This window comes from Ahaetulla prasina, chromosome 7, assembly GCF_028640845.1.
Source record: "Ahaetulla prasina isolate Xishuangbanna chromosome 7, ASM2864084v1, whole genome shotgun sequence".
NCBI classification, from domain to species: Eukaryota; Metazoa; Chordata; class Lepidosauria; order Squamata; family Colubridae; genus Ahaetulla; species Ahaetulla prasina.
Genome location: NC_080545.1, coordinates 18,715,083 through 18,736,010, shown reverse-complemented (window position 1 = coordinate 18,736,010; position 20,928 = coordinate 18,715,083). Strand labels below are relative to the sequence as shown.

The following is a 20,928-nucleotide window of genomic DNA, read 5'->3' as shown; positions in this document are numbered from 1 at the left end:
GAAAGCTATCAAAAAGCATTCTGGAACATCATGTTTGTAGAAATATTTTTTAAAAAAGAGATGTATTAACCTCCCCATCATTCAATTAGCTTTTTTTTTTGCTGAAGATTTTTTTTAATCCATGAAGCTGTACTCAATGGGTTTCTTTCAATTAATGCTATTGTTCACATTAAATAATTTCAGATTATTGTAGCTATTTTTCAATTAGACCCGTATTTACACTAGCTGTAATTTGCCTTCAAATATTAGTACAAATGACTTGCTCTCGTAACAAACAGAGAAGCTATTTTATTTTCCTAATTTAATTTGAAAAATCTTTTATTACTGGTTTACGGTAAAGGTTCCCCCGCAAAGGCATGCTAGTCATTTCCGGCTCTAGGGGTTGGTGCTCTTCTCCGTTTCTAAGCCAAAGAGCCAGCGCTGTCCGAAGATGTCTCTGTGGTTGGCATGACTCAATGCCGAAGGCACTTGGAGCGCTCTTACTTTCCCACCAAGGTGGTCCCTGTTTTTCTACTTGCATATTTTACGTGCTTTCAAACTGCTAGGTTGGCAGATGATGGGACAAGTAACAAGAGCTCACCCCGTTACGTGGTGCTAGGGATTCAAACCGCTGAACTGCCGAACTTCTGATCAACAAGCTCAACGTCTTAGCCACCACATCCCTGATTTAGCTTATTGCAAATTTACATATAATTTATTTGATTTCTTAAAAAGAAATAATTTTTAAATTAGCTTTCGAATAAATCTATTTTCAAATTCTGGCTCTATAAAGTCATTTAAAAAGCATCCCTTCTCTTCTTTTGGGAAAAAAAAAACCCATAAGGAACATTGTTCAAAACTGCAATTGAATAGGAATACAATTATGTCCACCAATACTAAAACATTCATTGAGTTTCTAAAGTAGTTCTGTAATGATTCCATTCAATCACAAAACAATTCTGAGATAAAAAAAATCTTCAACTGACATATATCAATTATATGTCTTGATTTTTTTTCAATAAAGGGAAACAAACATCTTTTTAATGATGAAGGCATACAGTATCCATTAAACATTTTGCATATCAGTGCTTGATTAGCTACTTGGTATTTTCTAACAATCTTGGCTAGTTTAGGTGGTTCTTGCTATCTTGCTTCGTTTTCCTATAATATTTATGCTGAAATGCTCTTAGAACTAGAAAATCCATCTAATGTAGATGTATGCATTCATTTTCGCTTCTGCAATAGAAATTATCTTTTGGAAGATTCAGAATACTATGCGGTCTGGGAAAACTGGTACACATGGACGGACAATCAATAGAAATAGAAAACAATATATATATATAAGGCTATTGATGCTTAGATGTATATAATGTATATAGAAATTATATGGAAGGTAGATCCGAAATATATAATAATGTTACAGCTCTGTTGAATATGTACAACTGTTATGAAAAAAAATTGTAATAAAAAAAAATTTAAAAAATTATTTTTTGCTCCTCAAACCTGTTCCCAGCTCTCCTCTACTCTCCGAAGCAAGTTTTAAGAATAGGCAAGGGAATGTAAGAGGAGGCTGAATGTGTTCTTCCAGTGGTTTTTGTTGAATTGGCTGATTGCGAGGTTTTACCCCAAAAGTTTAAAAAGTTTGCCAATTAAAGTAATAATTCTTTTGATATAAAAATCTTTCACAAAGGTATTTCACAGTCATCATCTGTTGATCAGACTAGATTTAGGATTTAAAAACCACTTTATGCAATAACTAAGTAAATGTAGACGAATTAGGAAAAAGGCATTCTAACTCAATGAGTAAAATTGAGTTGGATTCCGATGTTTGGCACAAAAAATAAAATGCAACTAAGAGAGCAAAACAGGAAAAGAAGAGGCTACATCAGTTCAAAGCAAAATGTCAAAGTAAAGATCTCAAAAAAGGGGCTTTTTATATAATTAAGAAGACTGTACTATTGAATACGGTCGTATTTGTCATGATTCTACATTACATAACATTATGACAAATAAGTTACACGGTTACTAAGATGGAGAGATATAGCTTCTTTTCAAAAGAGTTGGAGGAAGCATTAACCAAACTCAGTTGTTGTTTTTCATGCCATTATTATCATGCCTTAGTAATGGAATTTCACAAGGGATCTAGAAAACATCCTTTCTGTTTTCCTCTACCCTGTCATTAGTTATTTTCTTTCACAGCAAATCCTTTAAGGAAGGGGGGGGGGGGGAAATGAAATAGCTGCACAATACTTTTCAGTTGACAGCATTTGCAGCCTTGTGCCTTGAAGCATCTGAGAGTCCAGCGCTTTGCAGCTGTTACCATGCTGGGAAACATTCAACCTTTCAATATTATTACAATATTTAGATGAATACAAAAAAAAGGCTTCTTATTTATTTACATGCAGTAATGTACAGGTGTCATCACATTATATGAGTGTAGATACCCACAAAGGAAAACTTTCCATTTTTAAGAACACAGAAAAAAATGGTATTTCAGGCAATTCCAATTTTTAACTCCCAATTAAAATGACTTATAAACTTCAAAATTACACGCAAGAGCCGTGGATTCAGTCCCAACTCATTAACTTTATTGAGTACTGTTGGACCTATTACTATTTCTAGATGATCTTCTCTTGCAAGGTCCCTGAAGGCTACAATTGAAGCAGGAATATTATGTCCATACGTTCAGGATTTCTGAAGAAAAGATGGACCATAAACGCAGAAAGCATCTTCAAAATTTTCTATAGCATTTTCAGTCTTCTCTGCCATTGGCCCTGCACTATGGAACATTCTCCACCAGAGAAATAAGGCGTTATTCTTCTGGCCTTCTATAAAACGTAAAAACATGGCTCTGCACCAGTGGTAAAATCCAATTTTTTTTACTACCAGTTCTGTGGGCGTGGCTTGGTGGGCATGGTGTGGCTTGGTGGGTGTGGCAGGGGAAGGATACTGCGAAATCCCCATTCCCACCCCACTCTGGGACCAGCCAGAGGTGGTATTTGCTGGTTCTCCGAACTACTCAAAATTTCCTCTATCAGTTCTCCGAACTGCTCAAAATTTCCGCTACTGGTTCTCCAGAACCTGTCAGAACCTGCTGGATTTCACCCCTGCTCTGCACCCTTGCCTGTGGGTGCGCACATAAACATGCAGCTTATGGTAACTCTTTTAGCATCCACTCAATCCCATTCCTCATTTAAGTATTTTTTTTTTTAATAAAAAGAGAAATTCTTCTGTAGCCAGAAACTGACATGACATTCTTATAGTATTTTGATTGAATCTTCTTAAGGAGGGTCCCCAACGCCCAGGCATCCCAGCAACTGGTCCGCACAACCAAGCAAAACCCAATTGGCAGAATGCAGGCAATATGCAAAACCACGACCATCCAGTCCACGGAAAAACCCTTCTCCACGGAACTGGTCCCTGGTCCCCAAAAGGCTGGGGGGGGGCAACTGTTCTTAGGGATGTAAAACTTCTGTTAACTCAAAACACATTTTGTGAAGCATGTCCACACTAAAAATTAATAAATAAATAGAAACTAGAGCTTTATGATTTTTCCCTTGTTTCTTTTTGCTTGACATTTTAACGATTGATATTTTACTGCAGGATTTTATTTTATTTTATCCTGATTATTTCATTGAATATAATTAGAACAAGTAGAGAAAAAACAGCAGGGGTCTGTGGAGGAACAGGCAAGGTTTGAAGAAAGAAAGTATTTGAGGTGGCAAAAAAATATATCAGCAAAGCCAACAGAGAAAACATAGAAAAGGGTACAGTACTACTGCAAAAACTATAAAAAGACAATATAGGCATTCCTCAGATATTGTGGGTTTGGTTGCAGACCATGACAATAAAGCAAATATTGCAATAAAGCAAGTCACATGAATTTTTTGGCTTCCCAGTGCACGTGAAAGTTAAGTTTACTCTACTGTTGTCTATTAAGTGTGCAATAGCATCAGGCCTTAAAAAAATCATATATACTTTAACTTAAAAAATTACTAATCATCACCCAAGCCTTCAGCAAGTCATAACCTTTTTGCTGGTAAAGGGTCTTGCAAAGAAAAAAAAAAGTTTGCAAAGCACAATAAAACAACGTATCCCTGTAAATCATGTAACAAATGTGACACCTACAAACAAAAAGTAATTTTTAAGTAAAGCAGATTAAAAGAATTTAACATCCCTGGGCCTTTCAAATTATTAGAGTTGTAACCATTTCATTTGCTAATAGTCATATGCTGAAGGATGAAAAGATAATGACATGATCTGACATTTCATACTACAGCACAACTGATCACCAAGGAATCATGTGTGTGCTTTCAACAGAAAGATTCTCGATATAGATGGAAAGCTTCTGTATCTCTCTTTTCTGAGAGAAGAATTATATCACCTTTCGCTTGAGAAAAATATAACAGCTGAGCCATAAATGACCCAAATGTCTCTGTTGTAAAAGCAGTACAAATGAGAAATGGGAATCAGAAAAATTCAGCTGCAGCTATATATACCAAAACAGTAACAGTAACAGAGTTGGAAGGGACCTTGGAGGTCATCTAGTCCAACCCCCTGCTCACACAGGAGACCTGTACTAAGAATTCGAACCGCTGAACTGCCAACCTTTCTGATCGACAGGCTCAGTATTTTAGCCACTGAGCCACCTAGTTAGGCATGTAAACAGATTTCAAGCTCAAAACACACTACAAGTAAACCTTGTTTAGCAACCATGAATAGAATAGAATAGAATAGAATAGAATAGAATAGAATAGAATAGAATAGAATAGAATAGAATAGAATAGAATAGAATAGATTTTTTTATTGGCCAAGTGTGATTGGACACACAAGGAATTTGTCTTGGTGCATATGCTCTCAGTGTACATAAAAGAAAAGATATCTTCATCAAGGTACAACATTTACAACACAAATGATGGTCAATATATCAATATAAATCATAAGGATTAGCAGCAACAAAGTTACAGTTATACAGTCATATTTAGACCAGCTACTCGGTTGTTAAGTGAAGCACTCACTAAGTAAAACGGCAACTGTGCATATGATCTCACTTCAGCTTTCCTATGGTTTATAAACTTGCAAAACGTGGTCGTAAATGTGGACAATGATGACAAACTTTACTTTTTTGTCATTGCTATAATTGCAAATAGTTGCTAAACAAGGCAGTCGCTAAACGAGGGCACTGGTATATTCTTTGTGGATCTCCTGGTCACCTCACATCTTCCTCCAAGAAGATCTACCTGGCCTCATTTGACCTTGTAGACTCTTTAGATCATTCAAATACCACAAAAACTTTGAGCGAATACGATCGTGTAAGGAAGATTAACCCATATTAAACATGTTGTCTCAATTTTTTTTTTAAAAAACCCCACCATTAATAGTAACAAATCCTTTTGGTTAGCAAGCATTTAATTACATATATTCTCATTTCAAACATCCGGAAAGCATTCCTGAGGCAAATTCCCAGAGCTGATCAATGACACTGCAAAGTTAATAGCACTGACCTAATCATATTAAAATATTAAGACTTTCAAAGAGAATCTATAGGATGTGCATTTTATTATACTGCTGAATAGTGCAGAAAGGTACTAAATGTACCCTTTATGGGATTAAAATGTGAGGATCACAAACACAGTCAAACAGAGTGGGACTGAAAATAAAATCTTGCATAAAAGCAGTGTTAGCAGAAAGATCTGAACGCCCTGAGGTGAATATTAGACTATATAACTTTTCTCCTTTATAATCCCTCTGGGTTTTTTTTCTTTTCAAGCCACCTTTTGACCCCAAAACTGCTATAATTGCAGCTCTTTAGAGGCGAAGTGAAGTAATACGTTGCGGATATGCTTCTTGGGTTGCTATGTTACAGTGATTATCCAATTAGCTACCTGCCTGTAGTGAATAATAATGGCAGCATTTAAACAAATCGATAAAATACATCCAATCAGGCCTTGGCAGGCCTTTTGTTGTATTTTAGAAACACATCAGCTAAGAATATAACCAGTCGAAAAATATGCTTCTGCAGTTTCATAATAAACTTTTACACTGCAAATGCTGACACATAAAACAATCTTTTAAATGAGCCCATTTAATTGGTCTAGAAAGAGAATTCTAGTCTCAGAAAGGGTAGATGGCATAAAGTTAATATAATAAAATGTTAATGCTGGCTTTGCATCTTCCCTGAAGGCAAGTTTAAGCCACAAAAGGCAACACTTCACTTACAGCAGTCACATATATTCCACAAAGTTGCCACACAGGGTTTTTTTAAAAACATTTTTCTATCAAGAACCTTAGAACTAATTGTGCTTAACAGCTACATGGGTCAACCCTGACATCCTGCCCCCTGAAAGACCACTGAAGCTACTGCTAATGATGGAAAAGTACATTATAAACTAAACAGCTTTGAGTTGCTCTCTGGATTCCAAACTCTTCTTACTCGTGTCATGATGTTTAGCTTGTTCTTCTCTTATTCTTGTACTGCAGGCTACTTCTGCTGCCTGCTGGCTGCCTGCAGTTTGGCAGTTCGATTCTCACCGGCTTAAGGTTGACTCAACCTTCCATCCTTCCGAGGTGGGTAAAACGAGGACCCAGATTGTTGGGGGAAATATGCTGACTCTGTAAACAGCTTAGAGAGGGCTGTAAAAGCACCGTGAAGCGGTATATAAGCCTAAGTGCTATTGCTATAGCATCCACTTCTGATACTTAAGGATAGATGAAGAATTTAAAATGCAGTGTTGGAATTAAAGTATGGCACTGTGAAAACACAGGCGAGAGAGTAAACCTAGGTGGCCATAGTGATGGCTCGATGAGGACAACTGGAAGTTTCTGTTGAGTTGAGTGAAAGGTTGATCATTTTGCATAAAAGCCAACAGGGAACAATGAAGGCGCCCACCCACAGACCCCACTACTACCAGAACTGGTCCAGCACCACTGCCCTCCTTCCCTTTCACAGGGTTTCCTCTCCACCATGGTCCTGTGAGTGTGGGAAAGCAAAGTCATCACAGCTTTGCTCTCACAACTCACAAGAACTGGGGATAATGTTTGGAAAACAACTGGCTCAGGTCATCAGCAGGGCTTTAAATTAGAAATGGAAGGAAAGGATGATCGGTCTTTTAAGGTCAAACCCCAACACAATAAATCAGTCAATAAGGAAGGGAGTGTTGAGAAGGAAGGGGGCAAGGTAAAGGTTCCCCTCGCACATATGTGCTAGTCGTTCCCGACTCTAGGGGGCAGTGCTCATCTCCGTTTCAAAGCCAAAGAGCCAACGTCTCCGTCATCATGTGGCCGGCATGACTAAACACCAAAGGCACACAGAACGCTGTTACCGTCCCACCAAAGGTGGTCCCTGTTTTTCTACTTGCATTTTTTACGTGCTTTTGAACTGCTAGGTTGGCAGAAGCTGGGACAAGTAATGGGAGCTCACCCTGTTACGTGGCACTAGGGATTCAAACCACTGAACTACCGACCTTTCGATTGACAAAGATCAGCGTCTTAGCCACTGAGCCACTCACATATAAATCAGGTGATGTAGGAACCAAACACAGGGTTAGTCATAATGAGCTCAAATGCCAGTATGCTAATGCTCAGAGTCTGGGGAAGAAACAGGGAAAACTTGAAATCCTAATACATGAGAAGAGGTATGATATTGTATCATTACCAAAATTTGGTGGATGGAAACCTTGATTGGAACTTATTGCTAGAAAGCTATAAACCATTCAAAAGAAAGTGACTCAACAAAAGAGGAGGAGGTGCATTGTACGTAAGGAATCACTTACATGTGTACAGAAGTACACAATATCAGGGATGAAAGCCCTCTTGGATGCATTTGGGCGAATATTAGAGAAAGGGAAATGACATTGATACAGGTATATACAACAGGCCACCCAACCAGGCAGAGGAAATAGATGAACTATTTGCTAGTCAGTTAAATAAGGTGTGCAGGAAACATTGTAGTAATGGGGGACTTTAACTACCCTGAGATCAACTGGGCTCCAGTTGTGCCTAGCTGACAACTTTGTCAATCAAAAGGTACAGGGGGGAAATAAAGGGTCAGTTATACTGGACTTAATTCTTACTAAGAGAGATAAAATGACACAACAGGTGCAGGTTGCGGGAACTTTGTGAGAGAGTGACCGTGAGAGAGCAACTATGACATGGTCATGGTATTCAACATAATGTAGGCAGAGACAACTGAACAAAGTCAATTGTCTAAACTTCTAAACCTCAGGAAAGCTGACTTCAACAAACTAAGGCAGAAATTAGAAAGGATTCCAAGGAGGGAAATCCTAAAGGGAAAAACAACTGAAGATGCTTTGGGAAACTCTGAAAAAGATTATTAAAGCCATTCAAACACGATATCAGAGAGAAAGAAAAGAAAGAGACCCCAGATGAAACCAGCATGGTTGCATAAAGAACTTTCTGACAAACCGAGGGACAAAAAGAACTAGTATAAGATAGAAAGTAGCTATTACAAAATTATATTTTAACATTCCTCCTCCTTTTGTACATGGAAAAATAGATACTTCAGGACAATGAAAACAGGCATTCTCTGTCTACACAGGCCACATAACCCTCTGGGGTTCTACCATATCGCAAGATCTAAAACGGACAGTTAACATCAAATACGTCATCAAAAAAGGACAACAAAGAATATTCCTTCTGCGTCAACTCAGACAGCTTAGACTGCCCAAGGAGTTGCTGATACAGTTCTATAGAGGAAGTACTGAGTTTATCATCTGCACCTCTATAACTGTCTCTATAACTCTATAGCACCTCTATAACTCTATAACAAGAAAGACACAGACTTCAGAGGATAATTAGAACTACAGAAAAAATAATTGCTACCAACCTGCCTTCCATTGAGGACCTGTATACTGCACGAGTCAAAAAGAGGGCTGTGAAAATATTTACAGACCCCTCACATCCTGGACGTAAACTGTTCCAATTCCTACCCTCAAAACGATGCTACAGAGCACTGCAAACCAGAACAATTAGATACAAGAACAGTTTTTTCCCAAACACCATCACTCTGCTAAACAAATAATTCCCTCAACACTGTCAAACTATTCACTAAGTCTGCACTACTATTAATCTTCTCATCGTTCCTATCACCCATCTCCTCCCACTTATAAGTGTATGACTGTAACTTTGTTGCTTGTATCCTTACGATTTATACTGATGTTGATTGTTTCCTGATTGCTTATTTGTAGCCTATGACTATCATTAAGTGTTGTACCTTATGATTCTTGATGAAGGTATCTTTTCTTTTATGTTCACTGAGAGCATATGCACCAAGACAAATTCCTTGTGTGTCCAATCACACTTGGCCAATAAAAAATTCTATTCTATTCTATTCTATTGTTGTTGTTAGTTGCGAAGTCATGTCCGACCCATCGCAATCCCATGGACAACGTTCCTCCAGGCCTTCCTGTCCTCTACCATCCTCTGGAGTCCATTTAAACTCATGCCTACTGCTTCAGTGACTCCATCCAGCCACCTCGTTCTCTGTCGTCCCATTCTTCTTTTGCCCTCAATCCTTCCCAGCATTAGGCTCTTCTCCAGGGAGTCCTTCCTTCTCATTTGGTGGCCAAAGTATTTCAGTTTCATCTTCAGGATCTGGCCTTCTAAAGAGCAGTCAGGGTTGATCTCCTCTAGAACTGACTTGTTTGTTCGCCTTGCAGTCTAAGGGACTCGCAGGAGTCTTCTCCAGCACCAGAGTTCAAAGGCCTCAATTCTTTGGCACTCAGCCTTTCTTATGGTCCAACCTTCACAGCCATACATTGCAACTGGGAAAACTACAGCCTTGACTATACGCACTTTTGTTGGCAGGGTGATGTCTCTGCTTTTTAGTACGCTATCTAGATTTGCCATAGTTTTCCTCCCCAGGAGCAAACGTCTTTTAATTTCTTGGCTGCAGTCCCCATCTGCGGTGATCTTGGAGCCCAGGAAAATAAAATCTGTCACTACCTCCATTTCTTCACCATCCCTCTGCCAGGAATTGAGAGGGCCAGATACCATGATTTTAGTTTTCTTAAGGTTGAGTTTTAAGCCAACTTTTGCACTCTCCTCCTTCACCCGCATCAAGAGGCTCTTTAGTTCCTCTTCGCTTTCTGCCATTAGAGTGGTATCATCTGCATATCTGAGATTGTTGATATTTCTTCCGGTAATCTTAATTCCAATTTTTGATTCATCTAGCCCTGCCTTTCTCATGATGTATTCTGCATATAAGTTAAATAGGCAGGGTGATAGTATACAGCCTTGCCGGACTTCTTTCCCAATTTTGAACCAATCAGTGGTTCCGTGTCCAGTTTTCACTGTTGCTTCTTGACCCGCATACAGATTTCTCAAGAGACAAATAAGATGATTCTATTCTATATGGCCAGGTTAATTAGTTTTAACCAATTATCAAAATTTTACCAATTATCAAAAAAAAAAAGCTTAATTTCTTTTCAACATGAAAGTTGCTATGCTGGAATTGTATCAAATGAAATTTGGCTATTCCTACTTAGCCACATTTTTGTTTTATCACACCATCTTGATGTTGCCCCATCCAAAACAAGGTGATGGACAAATGATAAAATATTCAGCTGCAACTTTGTATTTTCTTTTCATTTTAAACTCAGCAAGAAAAATACGGAAAAATATCCAAATGTGTCCAAGGTTGTTGAAACCCAGTAAAAGTGGAAGTCTTTTGCTACTAATGAAGGCAATTTTTTTTAAAAAAAATCCTTTTTTGTAGTAAAAAAAATAAAAATAATGTTTTACTTACTTGGAAATCTTTTTCTTCGAGGATTTCCTTTTTCCATCTGACAAGGAAGGCAGCACAGACATATAGGTGGAAGTGGGAAAAACCTTCTGGTTCAGACTGTTAAAAGAAAGAATATATATAGTCAACATAAAAATACATTTGAGTAGATAACTCAGTGCTGATCAGAAAGTCTTTTTGTTGTTTTCCTCATTTTTAAAATGTAATTGTCACGATTAATTAGCGAATAAGCTTCCAAATAAAAGCCTTTTTATTTGTGTGGAGAAAATAGGAATAAATAAAATAATAGTACCCAAGCTTATTATGCAAGTATATAAAAAGCATAATATCCGCCAATAAGTTTTGTTGTTGAGCATCAAGGAAACCATCTGGCTTCAATTTTAGGGAATAAAACTGCTGTGATTGATCTTCATGGGCAGGTTTTGCTAGGGAACAGTCAATGGCCTTCACTAGTTCTTCCTTAGCTTTGATGACTTCTGAAACAATGCATCGTTCTATACCATCTGCCCTATTTTGCACTGCATTTTGGCTGCATTCTTCCCCGGTAAGAAAAACTATTTTGGGAGGAAATGTTCTAGAGGGTTTGATGTTAATCCCCAACCTATCAACGTGAGCTTGCTGGGAAAGATCATTAAAGTTTCTAGAGATGGGAGTGATCATATTTACTAAAGTGAAAATATTTACAGACCCCTCACATTCTAGAGATAAACTGTTTCAACTCCTACCCTCAAAACGATGCTATAGAGCACTGCACACCAGAACAATTAGACACAAGAACAGTATTTCCCCGAACGCCATCATTCTGCTAAACAAACAATTCCCTCAACACTGTCAAACTATTCACTTAAGTCTTCACTACTATTAATCTTCTCATCGTTCCTATCACCCATCTCCTTCCACTTATGACTGTAATGACTGTAACTTTGTTGCTTGTATCCTTACAATTTATACTGATATTGTTTCCTGATTGCTTATTTGTAGCCTATGACTATCATTTAGTGTTGTACCTTATGATTCTTAACAAATGTATCTTTTCTTTTTATGTACACTGAGAGCATATGCACCAAAGCCAAATTCCTTGTGTGTCTAATCATACCTGGCCAACAAAGAATTTTATCTATCTATCTATCTATCTATCTATCTATCTATCTATCTATCTATCTATCTATCTATCTATCAATACGTTCATAATCACGTTATGTCCAGGAAATTATGGTATATATCGGAAGGATATATACTCTTCTACAGTAAAAAAGTGCATGTCTTATCCAAAAGTCACATATCATAAAGCAACTCAGAATAAAAATAAAAATTCCTAATGTTTAATCGGAATCACTGCCATTGTTGCAAAAAGAAGATGGGGAATTAAAAAAAAAAAAAGACTGCTCTAGGAATCTGCCTTTTTGCAAGTACGTTAACTATCTTGGACTTTTTTGTAAGACACAGTAAGTCTTCGTTTCAGCCAAAGAGACCTGAGGCTGTCTGGGTTTAAAATTAATTCCTTCTTAAACCTAACCATTGTCTGAGTTTGACAGTTCATACAACACACTTCCTATCCCAATGCCTGACCCAGTTATAACATGCCATCTGTAGATGACCCAATTCAAATGGAAACCCAGCACCTCTCTAGAGTATAAGGCAAAGATTTTGGGAAGAATTAGGCCATAGCTAAAGGGATTGCATGAAAACAGACAACAGAGTATCCAAACCATACAGAAACAGAGCTTTTAACTGCTGTAACACCCAACAAAACTGACAGGAGATTCAGGGCAAAAGAAAAGCATAATTTTCAGAATTTCAAGGTGACTATGTAAGATGGCTTAAAATGGATTTTTGATCTAATCTAGTATATCTTTTATGTTCCTGGGAGCAGGAAAAAAGAAGCCCTACTTTTCAGTCTTAATCCAACACCATCTGGCAAAAGTCAAAGAAACTGAGCAAAACTTCACGAGAAACTTTGAATAATCCTTTATGCAAAAAGGCCTAAATACCATTCTCTATACAAGCTGCGTGAAACTTTCTTTTCTCCTCCAAGAAAGGGAAATAAAATAACAAACTGTGCCAACGATCTAAATTTATTCTTGATATTTTCTGTTTTCACATTGTTTTTCAGTACCGTTTGCCCAGGCTCTTTTAAATTAAATCAAATAGGCTTAAGCATTCAGTTCATTAAAGGAAAATGCATATTCCCTTTAGATCTGAGAATTCATCATAGTTCAGAGATAAAACTAGGGTATAAAGCATTTCAAATGGATAGTCTTGGACAGTTTTGGAAATTGAGCAAAGCACCTAATGCATAATTGCCTTTCCTAACACCTGCTACCTATTATAACTTTCCATTTGCAGCCCTTGAAGTTACAAGCAGATTCATCTTTAAATGTATAAAATGGCAGGCCAATAGCTAAAAGCTGGTTAGAAATCAAATATAAACAATGACCTTGATTTAAATATTTTAGCAAAAGATCTTAAAAACAGATGTACAGCCTTCCAGAAGACTTATTCTGAACATATTAGGCGTGACTCTGAGTGCATCACCACAGAATCAGCTGTCATCATCAATAAAAATCATTTAGACGGTTAACACCACAAATATCACATTGACTTGCAAAAAGTTTATCGCTCCCCTGGATGAAATCGAACCCATTATTTCAGACTTTGCCCTCAAAAATCTCATGAATTAGTCATGAACCGAACTTGAGAGACAGAAGGAAGTATAGCAGAACATATTATGTTATTACATTGCATCCCACCACTTCAAAAGGAAATGTTATTATGAGGCTTAATGTTATATTGGTTCATAATTGAAATGAAACCTACTGTTATACCAAGACATTTGCAGGCTAATTTAGAGGGTCAATTCCCAACTTCAGTAAAACATATATACCGATTTTTCCCTTTTCTAAAAAAAATAAAATTTCAGATCCCAATACCAACACCTTAACAACAAATATTGTTCTGATTCCTTTGTAGAATTCTTTATGCATTGTTCTATCAAAGTCTAACTATACCTCCTTGGAATAATAGGAGTAGTTGTTTAAGTAGCTTGAAGTAGTTTTAAGGGTAGTTGTTTGAGGACTACCTGAGGACAGGGTTGTTTTCAAATCAGTTTAGGGGAGTGGGTTACAAAAAAGAATGGTGCAAAGGAAATGGGTCTTAGATGGAAAGTACCAATTGGCTATCATTTTTCATGGGTTATCAAATTCTACCCATGCACTCATTCCAGTCATATCTCAGACCTTTGCTGGTATGTTCACTTCTTGCCCTGCAATTAGGTCACCAGGAGGAAAAAGAATCAGAATTGCAGTTGAAATAGTCCTCTTGGGTTTAGGAGCTACAAAGAAGTGAATAGTAAGCACAAGGGAAGGTTAAGGAGTCCTCTCTACCATATTTTAAACCAGCCACCCATTTCCTAAACATCTAAAGTGTCAGGCGTGGAAGCCATCTTTTTCGTTGGATCTTCAGGCCTGCCACATATATTACTGTGGGAAACTGGGAGGGGGGATTGTATGGAGCATGGGTGAAATATAATCATAATAACATTCCTTTCTCAGAAAGTCAGGGCCATCTTGCCCTGGAACTGGGCGGCATCTCCAGTTGGGACGGTGCTTTGATTGGACTATGTGATGGACATGTGAATGTTGGGCAGGGACTTGGACTTTCCTATGACATCTCTAATAAAATGGAACTTTGAGGAAACTCAAGCCTCGGAGTCTTCTTTCGTTGGGGGTGTTACTTAGAAACCTGACATAAAGTTGTGATGGAAGAATAAAGACCTAAAAGCTGTGATAGAAGACTGTTGCAGTCCTTTTCAAGATAAACAAAAGTCCATTGTTTCAAAAGCTGATAGCTCCCATCTTTCTCAACTCTGGAACCATAGTGAAAATTTGCTATGATCAACAATTTGCTTGACTAAGTTGCAGCACATAGAAGGTTATCTAATCCTACGTTATTTAAATTAGATTTCAGAAGGAGAAAATCCAAGTTTCTTTAAGTATTGTTTCTCTTACCAAAATATACTATCTGCAACTTCCTTTGAAGTGCATATTCTGCAATGTCCAGGTAATTTAAGCAACAGAAGGGGATATCCATAAAAAAAAATAGCAAATTGCTAAAATTCTTTTCTATAATAGGAGCAGTCATCTGTAATTTTCTTAAAAAGCTTTTGTAATGGCTGCTTCTTTGTGACTACCACCTGCTGCAAAGTTTCCCTTCCACACTAGAGAATAAACACCAAGGATTCAATAGTTTTGCTACGCAAGTACGGTCACACAGCTGGACCAGCAACCAGTTAATTTGATTGGAGGCTTCCCTTCCACGTGACTTTCACAATATAAACTCATGATTGACAAAATAAACAAATGAACGAATGAATTTATTTTGGAGGAGGGTTTTATTCAATACACAGTTAATATAGTTTAATATTCCCCATTTTCATTAAGAAAGCTGTGCAGAAGGAAATGGTGGACAACGGTTTTCCCCTATCAGAACTCTTATAGGAACATTAAGAAAGTAGTAAGGTATAATCCTACTCCCTCTGCAAATTTAGCTATGAGCTTCCCTGTTTAATACCAGATATAATTCTGCCATATAGACAGACCAATTATAAGTACAATGCATAAGACATGAGCAACTGATAGTAAGTAAGAACTGATAGGGGATTTGGGAATACCAAATGTTGACCAGCAAAGCTGTTAAGACTGAATAATTTTTCTTTTACATAAATTTTGGGAACTGCATTAACAATTGCAGTCTGGACAGACTTAAAATAGCTGAATGTTCCTGTTAGGAGCCACCCACCTTACCTTCTGTAATCTGATTATTTTCCATTATGTTGGATTACAATTCCCAACATTCTGAGCCAAAAATCTGTTTGAATTTAATTCAAATCGAGTAGTCTTGAAATCCTGAGATGATTTTGATTCTAGACGAATGGATACAATCACCACTTGACTGCAATCTCTGTAAGACAGGGATGTCAAAACTGGCGGCCCGCGGGCCAGATGTATCACACATAGGCCACGCCTACCCCACAAAGGGGGAAAATATCATGAAACGTCACGTAACGGCAATGTGCCGTAAGATAAAAGATTCTCTGAAATGGATCAGCTGCAGACCAATTTAAGAATTATAAGAATTTATCAGCTGCAAAACCTTTGGTCAGCCTGTGAGTATATTCTCTCAGGATTAACATTCTGGATTTACATGTTCTTTAGAGCCAAGACAAAATGAAACACTGATGGTACCTTTATACCCTATCTGATCCTAATGACATACATTCCAACCTCCATCATGAAATTCATACATGCAACTCTTTCCACCTCGTTCAGATCTGCAGATCACAAGAAATAGAAGTTGAAACAGTGGAAAGAGAGAGGTATTCTGTCAGGAATTAATATTTTGAGTAACAGATTAACAGAGTTGGAAGGGTCCTTATAGGTCATCTAGTCCAACCCCCGCTCAAGCAGGAGACCCTACATCATTTCAGACAAATGTGGTTTAAGCTCAAATGAAGATAGAAATGTATGACAAACTCCAAGATAGATCCCTAAAAAAGGGAGTTGGGAGCATATTCAAATTTGCAAGTTTCTGCTGCTGTAGCCATTCTAATAAAAAGCTTTAGGCCAATGCAGCATTTGTTTCTTGAGCATAATATTTAGGCAGCTCCTGTCACAGCAGCTTTCAGTTCCAGGCACAAACTTCTCTTTGTAGAGCAGATTGGGCTGGATGGAAGATCCAACTGCTCCTAGTGATCAGTCAGCAAGCCTAGAAGACATAACTCTAAACCAGGCTTCGGCGGAGTGGTTCCTGTACGACACAGAATCGCTAACTGACCCCTGACCCCTGCAAAGTTAAATAATTACACACAATCCGAAGGAATAATCAGAATATTTGGCAGGATACATATTAAATTAAAATAGCTTTTAAAAAATAGTCAAATTCTACAAAGTTCTGAAAAGTTTCTACGCTTTCATACGAGATACATTTTAATATCCATAACTGTATGAAATCTCGTGAAAATGCCGCAAGCTTGAAATGGTTCCTAACTAGTGGTGGGATTCAAATAATTTAACAACCGGTTCTCTGCCCTAATGGGTGGGCGTAGCCAGGGGTGTGACAGGCAGCACTCGGCCTCCTGCACCCCCCTGGGAGCAAAAAGGGCTGTGGGGAGGGGGGACACCGCACTCCCCCGAGCCCTGTTTTGGGCCTAGTAGGCCTCCCTGCACTTACCTGGGAGCCAAAACGGGGCGTGGGGGACTTCTGGAAGGGGCAGGGCGGGGCCAGCCAGCAATTTAACAACTGGTTCAGCCAAAGCGGTGCGAACTGGTTGAATCCCACCACTATTCCTAACCCATGATGTAGGCTTTCCCAGAAATATAAGTCTGAGGCTGGCTGGTGTCTGATTGTCAGGTGTAGGTCTTGCTAATGTTTGCTTGATATGAACATGATTGCATTTATATTCATGATGGATTTGAATTAGTTTTATTTTAATCATAGGTTAATATTTATCAAGCATGGTTAAGTAGAAAAAACTGTTTACAAGTAGTTATTGATATTAAACTATTTTCACCATGCCTACTTCAAAGACACCCATTTCACCCGTTAGTTAAAAGTGGTCGAGTGTTGCTTTTTGGAAACCAATTTCTATGTGACAGCAATCTACGCTTCCTTTTTTACACTGGGGAAGGCACATCGAAGTTCAGCCATTCTAATTTTAATGGAATTGTTTGATGGAGAAAAAGAACACCGTAACAGAACAGTACACTTGTGAGGTTAAACACAGTTTTTGTCTTCATTTGTCACTATACAAAGGACTGACAGCAGCATCCATAAATGAAATAAAACTCAATGTGGCATCATTAGGCTTTTTCAGATCAATGTGGCATCATTAGGTCTTTTCAGGTTAGCTTTTTGAACTAAAGGTCAAACAACTCCAAGTAGATTTTTAAAAAAAAGAAGAAATGCAATCAGCTTCCCATGCTGTGGCATAATTCCTTACCCTAAAACCACCATTTGATAACTGCTTGCAGATTCCAGAGACTCTGTGAGAAATGAACTCTAACAGAATAATCCTTACCTTGAATTGTTATCTCAATTAACTAGCACCACTTTAAAAATTAATACTCAGGATTCCCTTTTCTTCTCTTTTTTGCTTTTTGTGGTGTTTTTTTTTTTATATTTCAACTTTTTCAGATGAAGAGTAGATACCCTTTAAATGGACAAACACAAAAAGTACAGCAGGAATAGATTTTATGGGATAATGGACTTCAAAAATAACTTATTGTTTTTTAAAAGGCACCTGAATTATTTTTCTAAAGAAAATATCGCTATCATCATTAACAAACATATCTCTTGCAAAAGCTACAGTATGGATGGATTCAACTCTTCTAGAATCTAGAATTCTTCTCAGTGAAATTTTTCTAGTATTATAAGACAGAATATACTTCCATTTTAAAAAAGTTAGAATGCAAGTGACTTTAATCTAAAATTATGATTTTGGAAGTCTTTGAAATGACGCAGTTGCAAATCAGGAATGTACTTCAACTCAACAGAATGCCTAAACATGGCACATTTGATATTAGACTAGACTACACAGTAGATTGGGCAATTCTTGCATTACCCTATTGGATAACATGGAGCTACAGTTCTGCCAGACCTTCAAAGTAGGACAGATAAAAAAAATAGGCACCCAAGGGAATGCCAGAAATGCTACTTTATTGATGTACAATATCACAACAGAAATTTGAAAAACTGTTCAAACTTGTCCCACCTTATTCCAACAGAATCAATCAGTTTCTTCCTCATAATTGCTTCAATCATTGGACTGTGTACACATACCCCTCAACTTACGACAATTGAGCTCAAAATTGTTAAGTGAAACATTTGTTAAGTGAGTTTTGCCCCATTTCACAACCTTCCTTGCCACAGTTGTTAAGTGGATCACTGCAGTTGATAAATTAGTAACCCAGTTGTTAAAGTGAATCTGATTTCCCCATTGACTTTTCTTGTCAGAAGGTCGCAAAATCTTGGGACATATGAATCATTCACATATTGTCTTGGTTATCTCCCCTTTCCATATTTGGGACATGCCAATTGTGAATTTTAGATGCTTCCTTAAGAGCCAGGCTTAGCCACGTAGGTAAAGTATTTGAGAATTTTTTCAAAGCATTTTAGTATATATGGTTTTACTGACCTTTTAAAATATACCCACAATAATATCCAAATAAATACTTTCATCTATGTTTTATAGTTTTAAATCACCATTATCTTGCTAAACAAAATATTATTGACTAGGCTAATACAGCAAAGAATAACTTTCCAAAAATGGTATTAGGTCTACCACAGAGATAGTGGAAATACAGGAATCAGGCAGCCTGAAAATTGTAAAATATATTAATAAAATATTAAAAACAGATTTTATATACAGCATTCATTTTCTTGTCTCCATATTTTCTTCTAAGAGAAAAAAATCAAGACAAATGCAGCTTGCACATTTTCTTTCAAACCATGCATGATCGAAAATCACTGAGATGATAAAAGTATGCCAGGTCTCAAAATATATTTTTAGAAATATATTTACAATTGTTCACCCTCCACTAACATGCAATATATTCTGATCAAGTAAAATAACCTAGAAAATTGTATAAAGTCAAATCTTTGCCTACAATTTATCATGTGATCTCTGACTAAAAATATTTCAAGATTTTCTATACAACAACACAATTACCTCACAATAAACAATTATCTCCAGCACCTGGTAATAACGTAACAGTAAAATTATTAATGGAATTAACTTTGAGGATGATAAAAAATGTAAGAGGGAAAGATAAAAATAAATTATTGGCAAAGCAATATTGGGAACAATTTTGATAGCATGGTCTAAAAGGAACTGGTGACAAGAATCATTATTTTGAGCTGTATTCACCCAAAATGGCACCATAATTGCTGGAATCCTAATGATATTATTTCACTCCTAAATTGCATTTTATAGGCAATCATCATACACATTACACACACTTCTCCCTTAGGAGTATAAAACTTGTAAAACTGTTCGTATCAGCAAGAGAGATGAAATCACAACATTTCAGAAGTTTTACACTAAGTTGCCATGGCATTTTCCTACCCCAGTAAGTGGAATATTTGAAGACATGTTTCTCAGCTGAGTCAAGAGATGTTCTTTACTGTTCTGTTCTATTTATTATAGAAAAGAATAGCAAAAACTATATAGTGCAGGGGTCTCCAACCTTGGTCCCTTTAAGACTTGTGGACTTCAACTCCCAGAGTTCCTCAGCCAGCTTTGTTAAAGGGTTAAAGGGACCAAGGTTGGAAACCCCTGGTATAGTGTTTAAAAGAGTGTAAGGTGCATAAATACCTTACCTCTATTGTAAAATAGCTCAACATATTAAGCATCCTTTTCTTTGATTGGCTCTCAAGGGTCAGGTGACTAGCTCTGGACAGATCAAGCTAGCTTTTGACTTAAAGAAGGGGTCTCCAACCTTGGCAACTTTAAGCCTGGTGGACTTCAATTCCCAGAATCCCCCAGCCAGCAAAGCTGCCAAGGTTGGAGACCCCTGATTTAAAGGACTACCTGCTCCCCATTTCACAATCCATTTCAGTTTGGGGAAAAAACCAGGAGCTCTGAGAAATGGTATCATCAATCCAGGTTGCCTAGAAATAATCCAAAATTGATTCTGGTATCTGAAGCAGGAGCTGGAAAAACAGATTCTACCAAACCTCTAGTATAGTGCTCCTCAGTTTTGGCAAATGTAAAATATATGGACTTCAGCTCCCAGAATTCTCCAGCCAATATGTTGGTTGGGGAATTCTAGGAGTTAAGATCCAGACAACTTAAGATTGTTAAGCTTGAGATATACTACCTTATAATAGCATGAACGGTTGTCAACAGTTTTGTTTTTCACTATAATAAACGCTGCAATAAACTTACACATGAATGAAACATGTCAAATTTTACAGGAAAGGTGTTGAGACTGAATTGTTTTCAGAAACCGATTTTATTAGGATCACGAGTTTTTATTTTGGAAGGGAAGGAAATTAAATGCGCAAAGATTACAACTATCATAATAAAAGACGATAAAGTTTTTATGGACAGAGAAGTGTAATATAGCTTCATGATACTCTTTCTTGAGGTAGAGGTATGCAAGAATAACTCACTGTATTTCCGCAAAATA

The 20,928-nt window shown here is 37.4% G+C and overlaps 1 protein-coding gene across 1 annotated transcript in view; it reads right to left on the bottom strand.

Annotated features, from left to right (window-relative positions):
• Positions 1-20,928, bottom strand: part of TBC1D22A (TBC1 domain family member 22A) — a 139,501-nt gene that overhangs the window by 22,605 nt on the left and 95,968 nt on the right. The window contains exon 12 of the mRNA XM_058190068.1: positions 10,745-10,840. Within this exon, the coding sequence (XP_058046051.1) occupies positions 10,745-10,840 (96 nt within the window). The remainder of the gene's footprint in view (positions 1-10,744; positions 10,841-20,928) is intronic.